General features: G+C 44.4%; 1 protein-coding gene across 1 annotated transcript in view; it reads right to left on the bottom strand.

The window, feature by feature from the left end:
• Window positions 1-23661, bottom strand: part of RAB3B (RAB3B, member RAS oncogene family) — a 54365-nt gene extending 30704 nt beyond the window's left edge. Inside the window, exon 1 of the mRNA XM_021683902.1 lies at window positions 23434-23661. Within this exon, the coding sequence (XP_021539577.1) occupies window positions 23434-23661 (228 nt within the window). The remainder of the gene's footprint in view (window positions 1-23433) is intronic.
• Between the last annotated feature and the right edge of the window lie 764 nt (window positions 23662-24425).

Genomic DNA, 24425 nt, shown 5'->3' on the forward strand with positions numbered 1-24425 from the left:
ATCTTCTTTATCCATTCATCTGATGATGGGGGTTTTCTAATCTTTAAAATAGGGACATCAGACTAGATAATTTTTAGGGCCCCTTCTAGTTCTAAGGAGTCAGGATAAATAGTAATAATGAAAATTATTAACATAAATCAAGTATTTACTAAGTGTCAGGCATTGTGACAAGTGTTTTTCATGCATTACTTCACAATCTTTCTAACCAGCTCTATGAGGTGGGTAGGACAAAGAAACCAAGACACAGAGAGGTTAACTACTTGCCCAAGTTAGTAAATGCTGAAGCTGGTTTAACCCCTGTGCCTTCCAGGATGCTAGGATGCTACACTTATCCCTGGTTCTCTAACTTAAGTAGTTTTACTGCCTTAAGCTCATACCACCCCTCCCAATCTTTCTACCCAGTTTCTAATCCCCCTGAGCTACTTTCCAGGTCCCAAACATTGTGTTCTTCAAAGTCTCTGTGGTTTTTTCATGCTGTTCCCTCTGCCTAGAACAACCTGATCTCCTGCCCTGCTGAACCAGTCCCTACTTACCATTCAGAATTCAATTCAAATGTTTCCTCTTCCCTGATTCACATTTCCGCTCCCCACCCCCAATACCCACAGGCAGAAGTAATGACTGGCTGCCATTTGCTGAGTGCACCAGGCAATGTGCTAATTCATTATTACAACTTTCTGAGAGAGGTTCTATTATCATACCCCTTCAACAGATGAAATAACTGAGACTCAGAGGTTAAATATCTGCCTAAGGTCATACAGCTGATAAAGATCTGAACCAGGCAGTCTGACCCCACATCCTTCCTAACCCCCATTCTACCCTCCCTCTAATGAAATACTATGTGAATTGCCAAGCTGTCTTATCCACGAGACCACAAACTTCCAGTTTTGTTTTTCATTTGGTCTGGATTTTTACTTTTTAGGACTGATTGAACTGCTGGGAGATAATTTGGAGCGGCACACCTTGGGGGGAAAAATCAAGCTAGAGTCAGAACCAAACTGGGAAAAAAAAAAGATAAGTCCTTCATTCTGTCTAACCTTTCTTTACCACTTTAAATCCCTTTGGAAACAAGACCATTTTAAAAAATATATATTTTATTTATTTATTTGACAGAGAGAGACACAGCGAGAGAGGGAACACAAGCAGGGGGAGTGGGAGAGAGAGAAGCAGGCTTCCCGCTGGGCAGGGAGCCTGATGCGGGGCTCGATCCCAGGACCCTGGGATCACCACCTGAGCTGAAGGTAACCACTGAGCCACCCAGGCACCCCTAAATATATATATATATATATATATATATATATATTTTAAAGATTTTATTTATTTATTTGACAGAGAGAGGCACAGTGAGAGAGGGAACACAAGCAGGGGAAGTGAGAGAGGGAGAAGCAGGCTTCCCGCGGAGCAGGGAGCCTGATGCAGGGCTCGATCCCAGGATCCTGGGATCACGACCTGAGCCTAAGGCAGACACTTAACGACTGAGCCACCCAGGCGCCCCTAAATATATGTATTTTTAATTCTATATATTGGTATTCAATTCTGTTCCCATCTCAGGAGTGGGATCACCTCCTCCAGGAAGCCTCTTAAAATCCTCATTCTCATCATCCCCCTAATTTTAGTGTACCTTCAGCACTTATTTGTCAGTTAAACATCATTAACATTTAGTGAGTGGGTACTGTGAGGGGCAGCAGTTAAGAGGATAGCTTTGGGGGTCAAACATACCTGAGTTTAAATTCCAGCTCTGTCACTTCCTGGTGTGTAACCTTAGACCAGTTATCTGACTTTCCAAGTTGATCTGTTAGCTGCAAAATGGGGCTGATAGTGATATCCTTTTCCCTGCATGTGCCAGTGCTTGGGCAGCTGTAAAGCTCTGTATAAACATCAGTCATGTTCATTCAATTTACATCTTGCCCTCAATTATCTGCTGTTCCTCCTCTGGTGCCACATCCAGGGCAGGCGTCAGATTCCCGGAGAGCTGGAGGTGTGGGAAAGTGAGAAGAGGGAGGAGCCCAAGAAAACAGGGCTGGTAACTACCTGAGCAAACTTCCGCTGGAAGGGAATTAAAAGGCTAATGATGCCTCCACTGGTGGTAAATTTCCAGGCCAGCCTTTGGGCTCAATCAGTTGACACAGCAACACACAGGTGGGGGAGGATTGTATCCTGAGAGAACATTTTCTCTCCTCACAAAATGGTACCTCCTGGGAGCCTGGACACAATGTCCAACCTTAGAATCACCTCTGATTTCTTCTCTTCACTCTTTCTCTTTCACCTCCCTCATCTCCTCCTCCCCAAGTCCTAGCTGAGGAAACTGAAGGGTTCAGCCTGGAGCGCTCATTAAAACAAAGCCTGCGGAGGAGGCAAGGATGTCCTGGGATGGCTCCAAGACAGCACGGAATTGTCGCTTGGGGTTAGAGCTCATTTTTTTTTTAAATTTTTTTAAAGATTTTAATTTATTTATTGAGAGAGAGAGAGCATGAGAGGGAGGAGGGTCAGAGGGAGAAGCAGACTCCCTGCCAAGCAGGGAGCCCGATGTGGGACTCGATCCCGGGACTCCAGGATCATGACCTGAGCCGAAGGCAGTCGCTTAACCAACTGAGCCACCCAGGTGTCCCGAGCCCATTTTTTTATATGCAGAAACACAACGATCCTGTGAGAAGAGCCAGGGTTTGAAGGTGAGTCACGAATGCCTGGGTTCAAGTCTCACTTAACCCATTTGCCAGCTGTGTGACCTCTGGAAAGGTACAAACACTCCATCTCTCCAGGCCTCAGTGTCCTCATGTGTCCAATGAGGATGACAAGACCTCCTCTCAGGATCAGAGATCACCGATGTATCCAATGATCTAACCGGACTGGTGTCCACATGGCTCTGAGAGGAAAGCACGTGAGAAATCAGTGGGCCTGTTCTACAGAGAGGCCAGTCCAAGAGGAGCTTCTGCCCTCCCAGCCACCATGGGGCAGAATTGACCAGAGGAGGTTCCTGGAGGAGGCAGAACTTAATCTGAGGCCAAAAGAAGGGTCAGACATGCCAGGTGCAGGGAGCATGGCTGGCCTTGACTTGGAGAAGTATAAAGCCACTGCCTGAGCACTGACTTCCCTTTTGACAAGCTCTATTGAATGCTTACTCTTTGCCAGGCCCTGCTGGGCAATGGAATTGTAGACATGAATCAGACCTGACCCTGCCCCCAGGGAACTTACAGTCTGGGAGGAAGACAACAAGTCCCAAACACTTGCAGTACAGCTGGTAAATGTAGAAGTAAAGGCTGGGCCCTTAACCCAAGCTAGGGGTGAGGTGGGTCAGGGAAGGTTTTCCAGAGGAGTTTCTACTTGAAAGTCAAATGGAAGTTAGCTGGTGGAAAATGAGGGTCAGGGGATTGGGGGGGGCGGGAGGAGAGGGGAGGGTAATCCCCAGGGAAAGGGAAAGCAAGATGCAAAAAAAGTGCATCCTGGGCGCCTGGGTGGCCCAGTTGGTTAAGCGACTGCCTTCAGCTCAGGTCATGATCCCGGAGTCCTGGGATCGAGTCCCGCATCAGGCTCCCTGCTCAGCGAGGAGCCTGCTTCTCCCTCTGACCCTCCCCTCTCTCATGTACTCTCTCTCTCTCTCATTCTCGCTCTCTCAAATAAATAAATCTTTAAAAAAAAAAAAAGTGCATCCTAATGCTCACAGCCAAGAGGAACCTAAGCAGGTATGACAATTAAGTGCAATATGGTATCCTGGATGGGATCCTGGAACAGAAAAGGGATATTAGGTAAAAACTAACAAAATCTGAATAAACTCTGGACTTATCTGGTTAATAACAAGGTATCAATATTGGTTATAATTAGAACAAATGTACCATATTAATGTAAGATGGTAATAATAGGGGAAACTGGGTGCAGGGTAAATGAGAACTCTTTGTGCTATCTTTGTAATTTTTCTGTAAGTCTAAATCTATTCTATTTTTTAAAGATTTTATTTATTTATTTGAGAGAGAGAGAGGGAGAGGGAGCATGAGCAGGGGGAGGGGCAGAGGGAGAAGCAGGCTCCCTGCTGATCAGAGCCCAATGCGGGGCTCTATCCCAGGCCCCTGGGATCATGACCTGAGCTGAAGGTAGACGCTTAACCAACTGAGCCACCCAAGCACCCCAAAAACTATTCTAAAAAACAAAGGTTTTGGTTTTGTTTTTTTAAGTGCACCCTGTGTTTGGATTGGGCATTTGGAGAACACATGGGTGGAGTGTGGACTGCCTGAAGGGTGAGTGACTGAAGATGGAGTTGGGAAGGCAAAAAAGGATCTGGAGTGCCAGGAAAAGGAATTTATTGGATATCAGTCTACAGCCCTTTCTGGGTTTTAAGCAGTGGAGTGACAGTGATCAGAGAGCACATGGAGCGAGCAAGACTGGGGGCAGGGGGAGCCGCCTGGGCTGCTGCTACAGTCTAAGGGGGAAATAAGAGGAATCTGAGGTAGGAAAGGGGCAGAAGAGAGGCTCACAGTTAACCCTAGATAAATGTTTATGGAGCAGAACTGAGGAGGGAAATTTGGGAGACAGAACTGATAGTTCTCATGAACAACTGGATGACGAGGACAAGAGCTGAGAGGAAAAAAGGAGGACCCTCAGTTTTGAGGTAGAGGCTCAAAAAGAGAGGGAGTATAGATATTACCTTGGACTTGACCTGCCATCCTTTTCCCCTCTCGTCCACCTCCACCCTGGGGCCTGAGCTCAGAGCCTCTGCGTCATTAGCACAGAGTTGACAGGCTTCACAGAGGAAGGTGAGAAGCACGGGAGTACAGACAGGATAAGAGTTTCCAGCTGTCCCCTGGCAACCCAAGGTGTGGGGCAATGGTGTGGGGCAAAGGGGAGGCCGTAGAAGGAAGGAATTATAAATCCTCAGTAGCATGGCCTCCCCTCCTCCTGCCCCTGCCCTCAGCAACACATTAGGCAGGACCCAAGAAAGCTAAGAGAATCTTAAAAGGCTTCGAAGGCAACTGGGCATCTTTAGGAGCAGAGCTCTGCCGCTCCCTCTATCCCTCACTGAAAATGGGAGTAAAAGGTCCACAACTCACACCTAATTTCTCTGCTCACAGTTTCTACCCTGTAAACCCTACGCCTCACAACCTTTGGAATGGCAGTAACCAAGATCAGTCACAATAGTGTGGTGCAATAGAACACTCATGAACTTATCCCGGCTCTACACTCACTATGTGGCTTTGGGCAAGTTTATTGAGCACCTAATATGTGACAGGCACCATGTTAGGTCCTTTCCTTATATCATCTCATTTACTGCACTACTGAGAAGTAACCACTAATATTATTCCTATTTTACAGCCGAGGAAAACTGGGGTTCAGAGACATCATTATTTATCACAATGCTGGTGCCGTGTTTTCATTCTGCTTCTACCACGGCTGAACTAACCCAGCCCCATCCTTCCTTTCACTCTGCCAGAATATGCAGCAGCTCCGTACAAACTACTACACTAAGTGTCAAGTCGCTTACTTACATACCTATGTATCAGTGTTATACAACTTTGGATGCCCATCAGAATACCTGTGAAGTTGTAGTAGGGTGGAGAGAGGGACCAGAAGGAGGGCAGCTGGAAAGCTAAGAGGAGAGTTTACCACACATAACCCATCCCTTTCTGGGTGTCTGCTTGGAGGCTCCAAATTTCAGCCATGATACTGGCTCCCTACCACCCGTGAGGTCCTTGCAGTATTACAGGGCAGTGGGAAGATGGAGGGGAGCTGGCTATGAAAAGAATACAGGCTCTGGGGGGCGCCTGGGTGGCTCAGTTGGTTAAGCATCTGACCTTTGGTTTCAGCTCAGGTCATGATCTCATGGATCATGGGATCAAGCCCTGATCCAGCCCTGGGTCGGGCTCCATGCTCAGCGGGGAGTCTGCTTGAAGATTCTCTCCCTATGTCCCTCCCCTGACTCACTCACGTGTGTGGTCTCTCTCTCAAATAAATAAATAAATAAATAAATAAATAAATAAATAAATAATAATAATAATACAGGCTCTGGCAGCAGATGGCCCTAATTTTGAATCCCAGCTGTGCCATTTACCAATATTAGTAAGATTTGGTCAAGTTCCTTAACTTTTGAGTCTTAGTTTTCTCATTTGTTCTGTGTATTATAGTTGTCATGATTTTTTGAAAAATGTATGGAAAGCATTTGCACAATATATAGTTGCTTCTGAATAAACTACAACTCTTAGCAACATTTTCACCATCTATTGAGCACTTTCTAAGCGCCCAAGCCCTTACCCGTGTGAAGATACAACAAGGAGGGTAGGGGCACAAGGCACAGGACATACAGGGGTTTTGAAGACAGACCTCAATTCAAATCTGGACTCTGCCACTTGCTACCTATGTGAACTGAAGTAAGCTACCTAACTTCTCTGGACCTTAGTTTACTTATCTGTAAGTATGGGGGTACAGATCACTTAAAAAAGAAAAAAAAAAATATATATATATATTTCTTTTTAAAGGCACTGAGTACAGATGGCCATCAGCCAGTGCCACACCAACCACTGGCAGCTCACACCAGCCCTGTGAGAGGTATTATTAGCCCCATGTTATAGGCGAGGATATTTTACATAAATGGTATTTGGGGCTTATTGCCACAATAATTATTGATGTGTGAAATCAAGAGGGAGACATTCCAAGTAAGAATGGCACCTCCACCACCAGCCTTTTTTTTTTAGATTGATTTATTTATTTGAGAGAGGGAGAGAGAGAGCGTGCGCATGGGGGAAGGAGTAGAGGGAGGGACAGCGAAAATCCCAAGCAGACTCCCCAGTGAGTGCGGAGCCAGATTCGGGGCTCCATCCCACAACCCTGAGATCATGACCCAGCTGAAATCAAGAATCTGATGCTTAACAGACTGAACTACCCAAGTGCCCCTGCACCAGCCTCTTGATCTCTAAAACCAGGGATCAAGAGAAAGCAAGGCCCTATTCGCCCCTGCTCCACAACCACTGTCTGTCTTGGTGCCATCCGTCTGCATTTTAATTTTTTATGTTGTACCTTTTATTCCTCTATTCCTGTCAGTCATGACAAGAAGCCCAAGTCTCTCAAGCCATCCTTGATCTCTGGACTCTGAATCCCATACAGCCCTGCACTTTATCTTTTCCAACCCTATCCCCTTCCCTCCCCACTGACACTTCTCCCTGGGCCTTCTGAAACCCACAGTCAGTCATTAGAGAAATCTCTTTTTTCCTCTTCTCTGAATGTTTTCTTCACCTCCTTGCTGTGACCAAAACCTGGCTTTCCCTGAGGACACAGCTTCCCCTAAAGCCTCCAAACTGACTGTTGCTTCCTCCCTCACCACGTTTGAATCTCTAGGCCAGGAGGTAGAACAGATTTTGCTGCTTTTCACCCCTGCTTCCAGATCATTCTCTTTCCCTCCTTCAAAAATCACAACACCTCCAGCTTTGAATCTCACATCATGACACTATGCCACCCACTTATCTGTCTACTGACCAGTCAACAACTCCTGGTTCATTTGTTCTGCTCTCCATAATTCTTGGTGATTTCAATGTCCACAGAGATGAGCCTTCCAACATCTTGGACTCTTTCCTTGAGCTTCTTTCCTCCAGTGATGTTCATGTCTAACCCCTCCAGCTCATCCACTCACCCTCATCATCATACCCCGCACCTTGTCATTGCCAATAGTCATTTCCAGCCTCCCATTTTCAGATCTCTATGATCTTTCTAGCTCATTCCTTCAATGGTCATCAACCCCTATGATCTTTTCACTGCTCTACCCCCCCTTATGTCATCACCTCCCTCTCTGCCCAGCTTGAATCCTATGGCCAATTATACAATGACTTCCCTGCACACACTCCTGACTCCCCTGGCCTTCTATTGCTTTGTCCATACTTGGCAAAGCAACACTTTCATTAAATCCAACTCTCTGCCTATTCTATGACTGTATCCACAGAGCAAAACATGGTTGGAGAGAAACACATAACCATGCTTCAAATTCATGAATTCATGAATTAATTTCAAGTGGAGCCTTAATGTTAATGAGCAATCAAATTACATTTCCCTAGTCTATTCACCTTCTGCCTTCCTAGATGATATCCTCCTCTCTCCTCAAATCTCCACACTTCCTGCCCCCCATCCTCACTCTCCGCTGCTGACCTTGCTTTCTACTTCATCGGAAAATTTTATCAGGAGAACTCCCACCAGCACATGTAGCCCCTAGCCATACCTGTGCCCATAATCTCTGCTCTCTCCCATGTTGATGTGGATGCACAGTCCCTGCTCCCAGCAAGGGATCACCCTTTGCTTGTGATGCCACCTTCTCTCATCAATTCAAGGATATTATCCCAGCAATTCTCCCCTCTCCTGCAGCATCAGTTTTGTTTTTGTTTCTTTGTTGGTTGCTTAGTTGGTTGATCTCTATTGGATTGTTCCACCAGCACACAAACATACTAGTACTTCTACCATCTTTTTTTTTTTTTTTAAAGATTTTATTTATTTATTTGACAGAGAGAGACACAGCAAGAGAGGGAACACAAGCAGGGGGAGTAGGAAAGAGAGAAGCAGGCTTCCCACCGAGCAGGGAGCCCGATGCGGGGCTCGATCCCAGGACCCTGAGATCATGACCGGAGCTGAAGGCAGTCACTTAACAACTGAGCCACCCAGGCGCCCCAAGTACTTCTACCATCTTAAAAAAAACAAAAAATAAAAACCTTCTCTGACTCACAGCCCCCTTCACCTTTAGCTACCACCCATTTGACTCCTTTTCCTAAGAGCAAAAAAAAGTGCCATGCATACTTGGTATGTCCGTTTTCTCTTCTCCCACTCTGATTAGGCTTTCATCCCCACTACTCCAGCAAACAGCTCGTATCAGGGTGACCACTGAACTCCATGTTGCTAAATCCCAAAGTCAATTCCCAGGCCTCACATTCATGACTAGCAGTAGCATTTGACACAGTTGGTCTCTCCTTCCTCCAAAAAACTCTATCTCTACTTTGGCTGCAAAGACACTATATTTTCCCTTTTCAGTTGCTCTTCTTCAGTCTCCTTTGCTGCTTCTTACTCATCTTCCAAACATCTTAGTGTTGGAATGTCTCTGGGCTCAGTCCTCAGAACTTTTCTTCTTTCTATATTCTTTCTTTCTGTTGATTTTATTTGGCTTCATGGTTTTATTTTATTTATTTATTTATTTTTAAAAGATTTTATTTATTTATTTGACAGAGAGAGACTCAGCGAGAGAGGGAACACAAGCAGGGGGAGTGGGAGAGGGAGAAGCAGGCTCCCCGCTGAGCAGGGAGCCCAATGCAGGGCTCGATCCCAGGACCCCGGGATCATGACCTGAGCCAAAGGCAGACGCTTAACCGACTGAGCCACCCAGGTGCCCCTGGCTTCATGGTTTTAAACACTACCTCTATGCTGTTGACTTGCTAATTTAGATCTCCAGCCAGGCCCTCTGCTCTGAACTGCAGACTCATTCATCCAACAGCCTATTCTATATCTCCACTCAGTTTTCCAAAAGGCATCTCAAACTTAACATAACCAAAACTCAGCCCCGGTTCTCTCCCTGAATCCTGCCCTCCCTACAGTCTTCCCTTCTTAGTCAGAGGCATCTTCGACCTTCTAGTCACTCAGCCCAAACCCTCAGCACCATTCCTGACTCCTCCTCTTCCTTCTGCCCCCACATTCAATTCATCAGCAAATCCTGTCAGCAATATTTTCAACATATACACAGAATCTGACCACTTTCACGACCACCACAATTACCACTCTAATTCCAGCCACATCATTCCTGGCCTGGATTATTACAAATCCTAACTGATCCTCCCTGCTTCTGCCCTTTGTCTGTTTATAATTTATCCTTGAAATAGTCATGAATATTATTATGACTACAATCCTTCCTCAGAGCAATCCTATTAAATACTGAAGTGTAAGTCATTGAAGTATTCTGGAGTTAGTAGTGATGGTTGCACAATTTTGGGAATACTAAAAATCACTGAACTGTATACTTTAAAAGGGTGAATTTTAAGGACGCCTGGGTGGCTCAGATGGTTAAGCGTCTGCCTTCAGCTCAGGTCATGATCCCAGGGTCCTGGGATCGAGTCCTGCATCGAGCTCCCTGCTCAGCGGGAAGCCTGCTTCTTGCTCTGCCTCTGCCCCTCACCCCTGCTCATGCTCTCTCTCTCTCTGTATCTCTGTGTCTCAAATAAATAAATAAAATCTTTAAAAAAAAAATAAAAAAATAAAAGGGTGAATTTTATGAGATATGAATTATATCTCAACTTTTACAGTATGTTATTAAATATAACATGAATTGGACCCTGGAACAGTAAAAGGACCTTATCTGAAAACTAGTGAAATCTAGATAAAGTCTATAGTTTAGTTAATAATATTGTACTAATTTTAATTTCTTAGTTTTGACAAATGCACCATGGTTATGTAAGATGTTAATATTAGGGAAACTGGGTGATGGATATATGAGAACTTGCTGTACTCTCCTTGCAAATTTTCTATAAAGCTAAAATTACCCAAAAATAAAGTTGATTTTAAAAATGTTAGTTCACATAATTCCTCTGCTCAAAACCCTCCCAACTCATTCTGAGTAAAACCTAAAGCCTCTCCTTATTTTTTTTTTCCCCAGACGGTTTTCCACAGTGGCTGCACCTACATTCCCATCAATCGTGCACAAGGTTAGAAAAGTGTACAAGTGGAACAATGGTTCCAATTTCTCTACATCCTCGCTAACACTTATCATTTTTTTCTGTAATAGCCATCCTAATATATGTGAGGTACTACCTTATGGTTTTGATTTGCATTTCCTTGGTGATTAGTAACACTGAGCCTTTTTCATACACCTGTTGGCCAATCACATGTCTTCTTTGGAGAAATGTCTTTTCAAGTCCTTTGCCATTTGATCTAGCAATCCCACTTCTGGGTATGTACCCAAAAGAACTGAAATCAGAATCTCAAAAGAGGTATCTGCAATCCCATGTCCACTGCAGCATTATTCACAAAAACCAAGATATGGAAAAAACCCAAATGTCCATTGCTAGATGAATGGAGAAAGAAAACGTAGTATACACATACAATGGAGTATTATTCAGCCTTTGAAAAAAGGAAATTCTGCCATTTGCAACATATGAATGAACCTGGAAGACATTATGCCAAGTGAAATAAGCCAATCACAGAAAGGCAAATATTGCATGATTCTATTTATATGACATAACTAAAGTAGTAAAACTCAAAGAAGCAGAGAATAGAACAGTGGTTCCCAGGAGCTGGGGGGAGGGGGAGATGAGGAGTTGTTTCATTGGTATAAAGTTTCAGTTATACAAAATGAATAAATTCTAGAGATTTGCTGTACAACATAGTGCCTATAATTAATAATATAGTGCTGTGCATGTAATTTTATTAAAAGGGTAAATCTCATGTTAAGTGTTCTTACCACCAAAAAAAAAAAAGATGTGGGGAAGGGGACACAAGAAAACTTTTTTTTTTATTTGAGAGAGAGAGAACGAGAGAGAGAGCATGAGAGGGGGGAGGGTCAGAGGGAGAAGCAGACTCCCTGCTGAGCAGGGAGCCCGATGTGGGACTTGATCCAGGGACTCCAGGATCATGACCTGAGCCGAAGGCAGTCGCTTAACCAACTGAGCCACCCAGGTGCCCACAAGAAAACTTTTAAATGTGATGAATATGTCTATTATCTTGATTGTGGTGATGGTTTCACACGTTTGCATAAGTCCAAATTCATCAAATGGTATACATTAAATATGTGCCTTTTTTTTGTGTGTTATCAATTATACATCAATAAAACTGTTTTTAAAAACCCCGAAGTCCAGTTATGGAATAAATAAGTCGTGAGAATAAAGGACGCAGCATAGGGAATATGGTCGGTGACATTATGATAGCATTGTATGGTGACAGATGGCAGCTACACTTGTGGTAAGCATAGCATAATGTATAGAGAAGTTGAATCACTATGTTGTACACCTGAAACTAATGTAACATTCTGCGTCAGCTATACTCAAAAAGAATTTTTTTTTTTAAACACCCAAGTTTTTGCAAAGGCCTCTAAGGGCCTACACAATCTGGCCCTCCCACCAACTCTCTAGCCTCATCTCGGACCACTATCCTCCCTGCTCCAGCCGCACCACCTTACTATTCCAGGAATGTGCCGGGGGTACCCCTGCTTCAGCGCCTCAGGGCTTCTGCATTTGCCATTCCTTCTGTTTCTTGTGGAAGGAAGGGCTACACCACATGGTGTATGGAGCAGAGGCAGGAGCTGTGACTGGTAGGTCCTGGAGGAGTCCAATCCACCTCACAGGAAAAACACTGCCCAAAGCACGCTACAACTCATGCCCTCCCTTAATGTCAACCCCCTTGCTTGGGATGTCTCCATGACACCGCTCCCTCTTTCCCTGTCCTGTAGTGCCCTCCCCGCCCACGGCCTTCCTCCCAGAAGCCTTTCTTACCCACTCTTCCCAATACTGAACTCTTTCCTTTAAATTTCCATTGCATTCACTCTGCACCACACACTTTAGTTTTTTACGGTTTCCTAAATTGTTTTATCTCCCCGGCTAAACTGCGTAAGCCATTAATTAGGGCACAGCTCTGCCAAAGTGGTCAGCCACTAACCATCGCAGACTCAGCTCAGGACTCAGAGAACGAATTCAGGTGGATGTTCGTCAATGCCTAAAAGAGATGCAGCTGAGATCAGACTTCTGGTGCCACAAATCAATCCCTGAGAGTACCAGAGTTAATAGTAACAAAAACTACCAACTAATGATCATTTACTATGTGCCAGGGACTATGTTAAGCATTATCTCATTTCATTCTCTCAACACTACGTAGGTATTACTAAAATTATCCTTATTTCAGAAAGAAGAAAGCGAAGCACAGGGAGGTAACAGGACTTGAACAAGGTAACAATGGCAGACATGAGTTTGGAGCATGGGCCTGGCTCACCCCCAAAGCCTCTGCTCCTAAGGACATGCTGCACTGCTTTCTGAACGTGCAAATCATTCCAGGCAATGTCAGAACACTGTCACTGAGTCAAAAACTGAGGTCAGCCTTGGGGCACTTGGGTGGCTCAGTCGTTAAGCGTCTGCCTTTAGCTCAGGTCATGATCCCAGGGTCCTGGGATCGAGCCCCACATCAGGCTCCCTGCTCAGCGGGAGGCCTGCTTCTCCCTCTCCCACTCCCCCTGCTTGTGTTCCCTCTCTTGCTGGGTCTTTCTCTGTCAAATAAATAAATAAAATATTAAAAACTGAAGTCAGCCTGGACCACAGAACTAGATGAATGAGACAGATAGCCCTGCCTCTGAGGATGTTGTATCTGCTAAATATGACTCTCATTAAAATAAGGCCACCTCCTCCATGAAACCCTCCCTGATGCTCTCAAGCTGAGAGGGAGCACTCCCTCTCTGAACTCCCTTAAAACTTTCTGTACCTCTCAAGGCATCATTCATGTGTATAGCATCATTGATATTTGTATCCATGTTATATCTGTCTTACTGCAGAGTGCCCCTTAGAGGTAGGGATGTTGTCTCACCAGTCCCTGCAGAACCTACCACAGCCAGGCATATAATGGGTCCTTAAAAGCAATCATGCTTTTGCAAATGTCTTTTGCTTGTAAAGATCTTCTCCAGCATTAACCTGAAAAACTGACTCATTTGCCAAGACCCAGCTCAAGTGTCCCCTCCTTTGTGAAGCTGAAAATAACTTCCCCAGGCAGAGTAACAGCTCCCTTCCCTTTCCTACAGCACTTTCTTTATCTCTTGATTATCTCATTCGTATTGTATCATGGCTGTTTATTTGTCCTCTTATGACAGTGCCTGGAACGTAATAGGTACAGGTTTATTGAATGAATGAGTACACAAATGGCTTGTAGGTTTTTATTTTTCTCCCACACCAATTTAGGTAGAGGTTAAGGGGATGGTGGCCCCAAAGAATGGAGGCCCTTTGAATAGCCAATAACGCCTTTGGTTAATTCATTTGCAAACTGCAAAAGCAGACTATGCCTGTGATTCTGATTTGACTTCCCATAGTCTTTGTGGTGATTTTAAAAATCAGATTAAACCTCTCCAGCAGCTGGTTCCTACAGGAGATGAAAGTGTCAACATGTCTCTGCAGCCACACCAGGAAACTTGCTGCCTAGAAAAATCAATTCTGATTATCATAAGAGCCATGTATGAGATGCTGTACTCAGGAACTGTCTTCATATTCCTGGAGCCACAGGGACCCGTCAGAGCCCCAGCATCCGTGTTCAGCCTTCAGCCTCCTCTGTGCTGTCCACCAGTCTCTCCGTGGGTCCCCAGTCTATGTTCAGGTGGCCAGATTTCACCTTCCTGACGTGGTAGGAAGAGCACTGAAACGTGTTAAGAAACCTCACTGTGGGCCCCTAGTAAAGTCTGCATCTCTCTCTGGACCTCAGCCTCCTCATGTCTAAAATGGGAGACCGAGATGTGATGAGCTCTGACCTCACAGGCTTGTTGGCATCTATCAAGGTGACAGGCACTCTCGGTGGGCAGTGTGAGCCTAAGATGCAGACAGTACCTGTTTCAGGCAGTCAGTGGAGGGGACTATCATCGGAGGAGAGGGAGTTAGAGCCTTGAAGGATAGGGAGCATTTATATTAGATGTTTTCCGTGTTATTGTTATTATTTTTTTACCTCTATCACTTCTAGTTAGTTTTTGCTTTTTTTAAAAGATTTTATTTTATATATATATATTTTTAAGATTTTATTTGTTTATTTGACAGAGAGAGACACAGCGAGAGAGGGAACACAAGCAGGGGGAGTGGGAGAGGGAGAAGCAGGCTTCCCGCTGAGCAGGGAACCCGATGCGGGGCTCAATCCCAGACCCTAGGATCGCGACCTGAGCTGAAGGCAGACGCTTAACCAACTGAGCCACCCACATGTCCCTTTTGTTTGTTTTGTTGTTGTTGTTTCTTTTTTCATTTTTATTTAAATTCCAGTTGGTTAATGGGGTGCCTGGGTGGCTCAGTTGGTTGGGCATCCAACTCTTGATTTCAGCTCAGGTCATGATCTCAGGGTTGTGAGATCAAGCCCCTTGTCTGGCTCTGCACTGGTGTGGAACTTGCTTATGATTTTCTCTCTCCCTCTGCTCCTCCCTGCTTCTTGCGCACGCACAAGCTCTCTCTCTCTCTCTCTCTCAAAAATAAATAGATAGATAAATTCCAGTTAGTTAATGTACCATGTAATTTCAGTTTCAGATGTACAACAGATCTTTTCCATGTTATCAACAGACGCTGTGGTAATCAGAACAATAGCGTCCCAAAAGATACTCACATCTTAATCCCCAGAACCTATGAATATGTTACCTGGCATGGCAATAGGGACTTCACAAATAGGATTAAATTAAGGTTTGGAGATGGGAGATTATCCTGATTATTCAGGTGAGCCCAAGATAATCATAAGGGTCCTTTTAAGAGAAAAGAAGGAAGGTGAGAGAGAGAGCAAGAGAGGGAGAGATCAAAAGATGTTGCATCTTGGGGCGCCTGGGTGGCTCAGTCGGTTAAGCGTCTGCCTTCGGCTCAGGTCATGATCCCAGGGTCCTGGGATCGAGCCCTGCTCAGCGAGGAGTCTGCCTCTCCCTCTCTCACTCCCCCTGCTTGTGTTTTCTCTCTCGCTGTGTCTCTCTCTGTCAAGTAAATAAATAAAATCTTAAAAAAAAAAGATGTTGCATCTCTGGCTTTGAAGATGGAACAGGGGGCCACAAGCAAAGGAATGCAAGTGGCCTCTAGAAGCCAAAAAAGGCAAGTTAATGGATTCTCCCCAGAGCCACCAAAAGGAACACACACCTGCCAACACTTCAATTTTTTTTTTTAAAGATTTTATTTATTTATTTGACAGAGAAAGACACAGCGAGAGAGGGAACACAAGCAGGGGGAGTGGGAGAAGGAGAAGCAGGCTTCCCGCTGAGCAAGGAGCCCAATGCGGGGCTCGATCCCAGGACCCCGGGACCATGACCCGAGCCGAAGGCAGATGCTTAATGACTGAGCCACCCAGGCACCCCAACACTTCAATTTTTAACCGAGGGACACCAATTTTGAACTTCTGACCTCCAGAACTGTATTAATTTCTCTATCCCCAATGTAAGCCATAGTAAATATTTGTTAAAAGACTGCCTAAGAGCCACAATCCTTCTTAATGTAGGTTTCTAGTATGATTATATTTCCCCACATTCCTAAGCTCCATTACATTTATTGCACTCTTTTTTTTTTTTTTTTTTTTAGAGAAAGAGAGAGAGAGTAGGGCAGGGAGGGGCACAGGGAGAGGAAGAGAGAGAATCTTAAGCAGGCTCCACGCCCAGCATGGAGCCTTATGCAGGGCTTGATCTTACCACCCTGAGATCATGACCTAAGCCAAAATCAAGAGTCGGACACTTAACTGACTGAGCCACTAGGCGCTCCATATTTATTGCATTCTTATATTACTGGTTCTAAGATATAAGTCTTTGACATTCCCCAATTTAATATTCACTACTTTTCTTATTTATAAGTGACTCAAAAGCCATGTGGTAACCTAAGTTTCATCAAGGTGGCTGTGTGGGAATAAGGTAGTTGGATAGTAAGTGAACCTAGCTGACTTCCTGACAGCGCTATCTCATCTGGTCTTATTGTTCTCAGCTCCTGGTGACATAGGAAGTCACACGTTATTACTGTAGAATTCAGGATTCCCAGGAAATCTCTTAAGACTCTTCCTATTTTTCCCAGCTTTCAATATTTTTTTTTTTTAAGATTTTATTTAGAAGGAGAGTCCAAGCAGGGAGGAGAGGGAGAAGCGGGCTCCCCGCAGACAAGGAGCCTGATGCAGGGCTCGATTCCAGGACCCTGGGATCATGACCTGAGCCAAAGGCAGACACTTAACTGACTGAGCCACCCAGGCGCCCCTCCCAGCTTTCATTACTCTGTCCAGCTTCCCTTTGGAGTGAATGCTTACTTCTATCTATCTCTTTAATTATAAAAAGAGCTGTTGGAGGAGGAACCCTCCCTTCCTCCATGAGGAAGACTAAACATGGAGATAGAGGCATCTAACACAGACCTGGGTGGGATGCTTTAGGCCTGAAGCATTAGTAAGTCTGGGCCACATGTACTTTGACCTTGGATGCATACTGCATGAGCTAATTGCAGCTGGCCCGTGTTGGCCTGTGATTGGTTTCTACATCTATCTGACTCCAGAGTGAAGTATTAGCAAGCTCCACTTCCCTGAAGACTTGGACCAGGAGCTTCATCCTAGCTTTTATCAGTAATGAGGCTATCACATTACTCCCCATCTCTCTGACTCTCTCACTTGGTTCCAAACTTGAGGAGGGAAGAAAAGGAGTATCATTTCTTTTTTTTTTTTTTTAAGATTTTATTTATTTATTTGAGAGAGAGAGAATGAGAGAGAGCACATGAGAGGGGTTAGGGTCAGAGGGAGAAGCAGACTCCCTGCCGAGCAGGGAGCCCGATGCAGGACTCGATCCAGGGACTCCAGGATCATGACCTGAGCCAAAGGCAGTCGCTTAACTAACTGAGCCACCCAGGCGCCCAAGGAGTATCATTTATTGATCACTCTGGAACCTTAATAAAAACTACTGTTTGTTGAGTGTTTACTCCATGCCAGGCATTATGTTAGTGCTTTACACACTTTATCCTTCCGATATCATCACCAACACAACAAAACAAATAGAATAATGGCGGCACACACAAGTGCTGTAGTAACTGAGGGCTTCAGAGGAATGAGTTGTAGAGAAAGAAAGATGATGGAAAACAGTAATACCAGGAGAGGCCCAGGAGTAAGGACAGCGGCCTATAAATCCTTCACAAAACAGAGTTCTTAAGCAAGCAAAGAAGAATGTCGGGCAGGCCAGCCGGTCTTTTCCCAATCTATATACAAATAAACCCCAGATACATGAAGCACTCCTATCTTTAAAGTCTTCTTGACATGCAGGTCATCAAAAAAGCCTCACTGGTAGGAGTAGGCAGGAGGAGATACTATCTTTCCCCCACAGAGACCCCTGGTATCATGTCCCCTGACAGAGATAGGCCTGAGGTGAACTGGTGTGGTGAAAATCATCAACAAAGCTAGCCTTTTAAATTGTGAATAGAGGGGCGCCTGGGTGGCTCAGTCGGTTAAGCATCTGCCTTCGGCTCAGGTCATGATCCCAGGGTCCTGGGATCGAGCCCCGCATCGGGCTCCCTGCTCAGTGGGAAGCCTTCAAAAAAAAAAGAAAAAAAAAATTGTGAATAGAATTTGACCCTGAACTCCAGTTGCAAGCCTAGGGATGAGATTTAAGTCACATTTCAGTGATTTCAGAGTTCTGAGTCCCCCAGTGGACTGGGTTTGAAACAAGTCTATTCTTTTCCTTCAGGGCCCTTACCACTGATAAAATTAGTTTTGTTTTTTTTTTAAAGATTTTATTTATTTATTTATTTATTTATTTATTTGAAAGAAAGAGAGAGAGAGAGCGTGCGCGCACACATGCAGGGGGAGGGGCAGAGGGGGAGCGAGAGGGAAAGAATCCCAAGCAGACTCCTGCTGAGTACGGAGCCCGATGTGTGACTTGATCTCATGACCCCAAGATCATGACCTGAGCCAAAACCAAGAGTCCAAAGCTTAACTGACTGAGCCACTCAGGTGCCCCCAAATTAGGTATTTTTTATTCATGTACTTAGTGTCTATCTCCCCTCCTAGAGGGCAAACTCCATGCGAGCAGGAAGGCTGTTTCCCCACAGCTAGTACAATGCCTGGCACAATGTCTACTGAATGAATTAAAGAATGAAGTTTACAGTTTGGCTCCACATAAGGAACTTCACATCTCCGACCTCAAACACCCATTCTTTATGGAGATAACTACTTCCCTGGGTCAGAGGGAAGGTGGGAAAGATACAAAGAATGATTGAAATCACATACAAGAAGAATTCACATGGCTGACAACATCCATAATGCCTGATCTCCTCAAGGCTTCAGAGTTCTCTTTAGGCACTCCTTTGCATTTCCTCACTTGATCTTCATAACAACTCATGAGGCAAGAAGAGCAAGGATTATTTTCTTCCTTTGATAGTTAGGGAAACAGGCCCATGGAGGAGAAGGGTCACTCCAGCTCACATGACTAGAGGGCAGAGCCAGGACTGAAACCCAGGACTCCAGAGTCCTAGGTCAGCTCAGTCCTTCTGCAGACACCCCGATTCTTCCCTTGACCAGCACCAGACCCAAGAGTCCCTGAAGTGGGCCCCAAACAGAAGTAGTGGAAGGCCCTCTCCCACTCATCTCTTCCCACAGGCCTCCAGCGGTTGCTTGGCAACCAGCACCTAGCTGTAAATGGCCTCTAGCCAGGTCTGTTGCTGTGGAGTTACCAAGTCTCTCTCCCTTCACACCTGTGCATGCTCTCACTCTCTATTAATGAGATTTCTCCCCTACCCCCACCTCCCCAGTAAGATTCTCTTCTCTGATCCACAATAATTAACCTCTCATGGAACAGAGGGGGCTCTCAGGGACCTATGTAGCCAAGGACCCCAGGGAGCAAAGCACTACCAATACCTTCATCATCTAACACCCTTCAGAGATGAGAGAAACTCCGTTTGTGAATGGTCCTGCTCAGCAATGCTCAGAACCTCCTCTTGTTCCCTCTCTCCTCCTTCCACGCTGACAATGGCTTTCTGAAATCCCAAGAGATCAAACTGGCTGGAGAAATTTAATTGAACACTTCAGACAGCGCCTGTCCTGTTCCAGCACTCCTGGAACCACAGGTGGAAAACCTGGGAAGGGACCCAGTCAGCCTTTGCGTATGGATTAGGAGCAGAGAAGAAAAGGAACCTAACATTTATTGTGTTCCTAATACATGCCAGGCACAATACTGTGTTATCACATGTAGCCCCCCATCGACAAACCTGCAAACCCTCATTTCCATCCCTTACGTCATTTTGTCACTGTCTTACTATTATGTTCCAAATGCTGTATTCTCCCAAAATTCATACATTGAAGTCCTAACCCCGAATGTGGCTATATTTGGAGATGGGGATTCTAAGTTAGAGATTAAGGTTAATTGAGGCCATAAGAGTGGGGTACTGATCTGATAGGATTAGTGTCCTTATAAGAAGAGACACCAGAGAGCCCACTCACTCTCCATATATAAGCACCAAGGAAGGGCCATGTGAGCACACAGCTAGAAGGCGGCCACCTGCAACCCTAGGGGAGACCTCTCCCCAGACATCAACCTAGTTGGCACCCTGATCTTGGACTTCCAGTTTCTCGAACTGTGAGAAAATAAATTACTGTTGTTTAAGCTACTGAGTCTGTGGTATTTTGTTACCACAGCCCAAGCAGACTTAATTTAGGCCCTTTGTAACTTACCCAAACCACTGGCTTCTTTGCCTTGCTTCCATCTATCCTCCAAATCGAAGCAAGGGATTTTTCTAAAATGCAAATCCGACCTTGATAAAACCCTTCTATAGCTCCCCACTGTCTGGCAATGGTCTCCAAATTTAAGCCTCTGTAAGTAAGGCCATGTGAGCACATAACCACAATATTTGTATATTTACTTAGATCATATGTACATATATATCTACTTCTGTACACAAAAGATGTTAAAATACATAAAAATGACATAACTAATATTTCAATGTTCACATTTTAATGCATTTATGAACAGTACAGACTTTTTTTGCTATAGGAAAGCACACATGCACAAAATCTCTTTGCCAATTTTTTTTTTTTTTAGCAAAAGCAATGTGATTGACTGTCAGATCTAATTAGATCATCATTGATTTTACCTCAAAACATGCCTGACAATGAACTTGTGCTGGGAGTCAGAGAAACATCAGTTCAGCCATTTTCCGTGCCCACTTGGGCTCACTATACTGAGTATAGTCTTCAGGCAGAGGTTTCTTTGCAGGACACTTTTAAAACCACATATCCATCGTGAAGGTTTATTTAGTTAAATAAGGGTGGTATAATCAATAAATCCACTGCAAAAGCTCACAACAGCTGAACATAAATGAAGGAGTGAGGGAACCACCCCTGCCAATCCCTTAGACGGGCAGAAGGTCTTCCCCTACTGGAAGACTTTTTGAATTCAGGATATGTGACCATGTGATGTGGAATGTCAATCCACATAATAAATATTAGTAAACATGCATTTTATGTCCATAGATAAAAATAAATTCTAATAGCTTCTTCAGCTCTCTCAACAATTATCAGGTAGGTAAACCCTGGCCCATGACAAGAAACTTCTGTTTGCTGTGCAAGGTCTCCCTGACCCTCAAGCTGCTGCCTGATAGCCTCTCCAGCAAATTTCTCTCTCAGCACCCCTCTCTGCTCTCCACAGCCTTGCTCCAGTTCCCCTGTATTAACTCACCATGCCCCCAATACCCTGTGCTCTCATCTCTCTGTGCACTGGCTGTGAAGAGGATGTTCGACCATACAAGGGGAAGCACTTGGCACATAATAGGTACTTAATAAATGCTTACTGATTCTCACCATGAGATGGGCAAACCAAATGGTAGTTAAACCAAAGTGGTCCTTCACTTTTAGCCTGCTTCAAAGTCACCTGGAAGGCTTGTTATAACACACACATTGTTGGGCCATAGCTCAGAGTTTCTTATTTAGTGGGTCTCAGGAGGGGCGTGAAAATTTGCATTTCTAGAATTGCATTTCTATCAAATTCCCAGGTAATGCTGGGACTAGAACCACACTTCTAGAACCAATGAACTAAGTAGTCTGTTTAGCTTCTTACATTTCTAATAACTCCTAATTCCTCAATACTTTTAATAGAGACTAAATGAACAAAATAAACTTTTATCTCTATATAAATTAATACTTAACTATCATAAATGGAAGTATGGGCTCTGTAAGACTTCACATGCACAGTGTAGAGAAAAGAGCATGTAACTTGGAATCAGAAGGTCTGAGTTGGAATTCCACTTTGCAACTGTGTGGTCGACCTAAGGCAAGTTAATTACTGAGTCTCAATTTTTTTCTTCTGTAAAATAGGAGTGAATTAAAATAATATCTGCCCCATGGGGTTAATTGTAAGATAATATATGGAGATAATTTATAAAAAGTACTGTATATATCCAATAAAATATATGCACAATGTATTAATGTACATTTAACAAGCTGAATGGAGAGATAATAAATAACACATGCTTTGAATACTTTAAATCACTAATTTTCAAAATTTCCAATCCTGGTACTAATTCCTTATTGAAAAGTATATGATCAGGGTGCCCGGGTGGCTCAGTCGTTAAGTGCCTGCCTTTGGCTCAGGTCGTGATCCTAGGGTCCTAGGATCGAGCCCCACATCGGGCGCCCTGCTCCGTGGGAAGCCTGCTTCTCCCTCTCCCATCCCCCTGCTTGTGTTCCTGCTCTCGTTATCTCTCTCTCTCTGTCAAATAAATAAATAAAATCTTTAAAAAAGAAAGAAAGAAAAGTATATGATCTACATTTTGCTATATCATCTTATATATATATGTATATATATATATATATGAGATCTACATATCTCTTATTATTAGTAGTAGTACCACTGTACTAATAAATTGGCAGTAAATACCAATAATAATAGCTGTGGTGGCCAGCTTCTATGATGGTCCCCAATGATCCTCACCTCCCAGGATTCATACCCTTGTTTACTTTCCTCCTACACTGAATCAGTGACCAACAGACTACTCTAAGGCTAAGTAATAAGAGACATTCCCACTTTCTCTCTGGTTTCTTGGCTTTCTCCACCTGGGGGATGCCATGAAGATACTTAAGCAACTCCAAGGAGAGAACCACATGGGAAAGAACTAAGGCCTCCTGCTAACAGCCAATACCTGATATACATGAGTAAGCAGCTTTGGAAGGGATCCTCCAGCCCTACTCAAGCCTTCAGATGACTGCAACCCGAGCCAATATCTGGCTGCAACCTCATAAGAGGCCACAAGATAGAAACCAAGCTACTCCCAAATGTTTGATCCACAGAAACTGTGTAATAATGAACTACTGTTGTTTTAAGCCATCAAGTTTTGAAGTGATTTGTTATGCAGTGATAGATTATGGACACAGGAGCTAACATTTACTGTGCATTTACTACATTCCAGGAACTATGCTAAGAACCAACAGCTCTATGATGTAGATGCTATTATAATCCCCAAAGATGAAAAGGTAGCCTAGACAGGTTAAGTAATTTAGTCAAGATTCCATGATTAATAAGTGGCAGAACTGGAAGTTGAATCCAAATTTCTAACTCCAAAGCCCAGATTCTTGGTCACTCATTTGTATGGGCAGGATAAAGCCTCTTGGGGTTAAGCAGCAGAAGCAACTGAGCCCCCAGAGGAGAGAAACTTCTATAAAATCAGCAAGGGGCAGTCGAGGGGCCAGACCTTCAATAGCACTGGTGCTTGATGTCATAAGACCCAGAAGTTCCAAACTGGCACCCACCTCCCAGCCCTTATACTAGCAGACTTGTCACCCCCTGAGATGCCCAGGACTCACCCAGATCTGCAGCTTCACTCGTTTTTCATGGCGGTAGACTGTCTTCACCTTGAAGTCAATGCCCACAGTGCTGACGAAAGCTGGGGTAAAGGTGTCGTCAGCATAGCGGAAGAGGAAGGAAGTTTTGCCAACGCTGCTGTTGCCGATGATGAGCAGTTTGAACATGTAGTCAAAATTCTGGTCGGAAGCATCTTTGACTCCAGCTTTACTATCAGTCACTGAAGCCATCTGTAGGAGACACCTGTGGTCACTCAGGAACACACCTCCAGGTCACCAATCTTTAATGGTCACTCCACCCTTCACACACATACTCTCCACCGAAGCATCACTAAAGAAACACACACACCACAGAATCACCCCAGTACTGCACCTGCTCCAAATGTTGTCTCAGGATTGGGGTGGAACCCGGTTCCTCCCACTCATTCCTTCTGCAAATATTTACTGAGCATGTTGCTCTGGGTCAAGCCCTGTGCTGGGTATAGGAACTACAAATATGAATCAGACATGGTGTATGACCTCTGAGTGGCCACAGATTAGAGTGAAAAAGCATGTAAACATGGGGTAACAAGTCTGTAGGTAAGTCATAAGACGGAGGGAAGCCTTGGCCCAGGAAGCCCACAAGAAACATCGGACATCTAACCCCCAGTTTGAAGGCATGATGGTCAAGGAGAGTCTCCCACAGGAGGCAGCTCCTGAGCCGAGTTTTGAAAAGAAAAAGCCAAAACAGTAAACACATGAACATTCCAGGAAAGGCTCAGCACAGGGCTATCATTCCCATTTCAAAAACATTCATGGCTCCCCATGGCTCTAAAGATCAAGCCCGAACTGTTTAACTTGACAAAGAACCAACCAACCAAAGAATAAACTCTCTAAACTTTATCCTCCCCTAAGCCTTCTCCCTACCAACCTGTGCCACTTTTATACCAAATTACACTTTAAATATGCCACATTATTTCTTGCTTTGTCTCTTTAGACATGTATTCTTTCTGTTC

The sequence above is a fragment of the Neomonachus schauinslandi genome, chromosome 4, assembly GCF_002201575.2.
Source record: "Neomonachus schauinslandi chromosome 4, ASM220157v2, whole genome shotgun sequence".
Taxonomy (NCBI): Eukaryota; Metazoa; Chordata; class Mammalia; order Carnivora; family Phocidae; genus Neomonachus; species Neomonachus schauinslandi.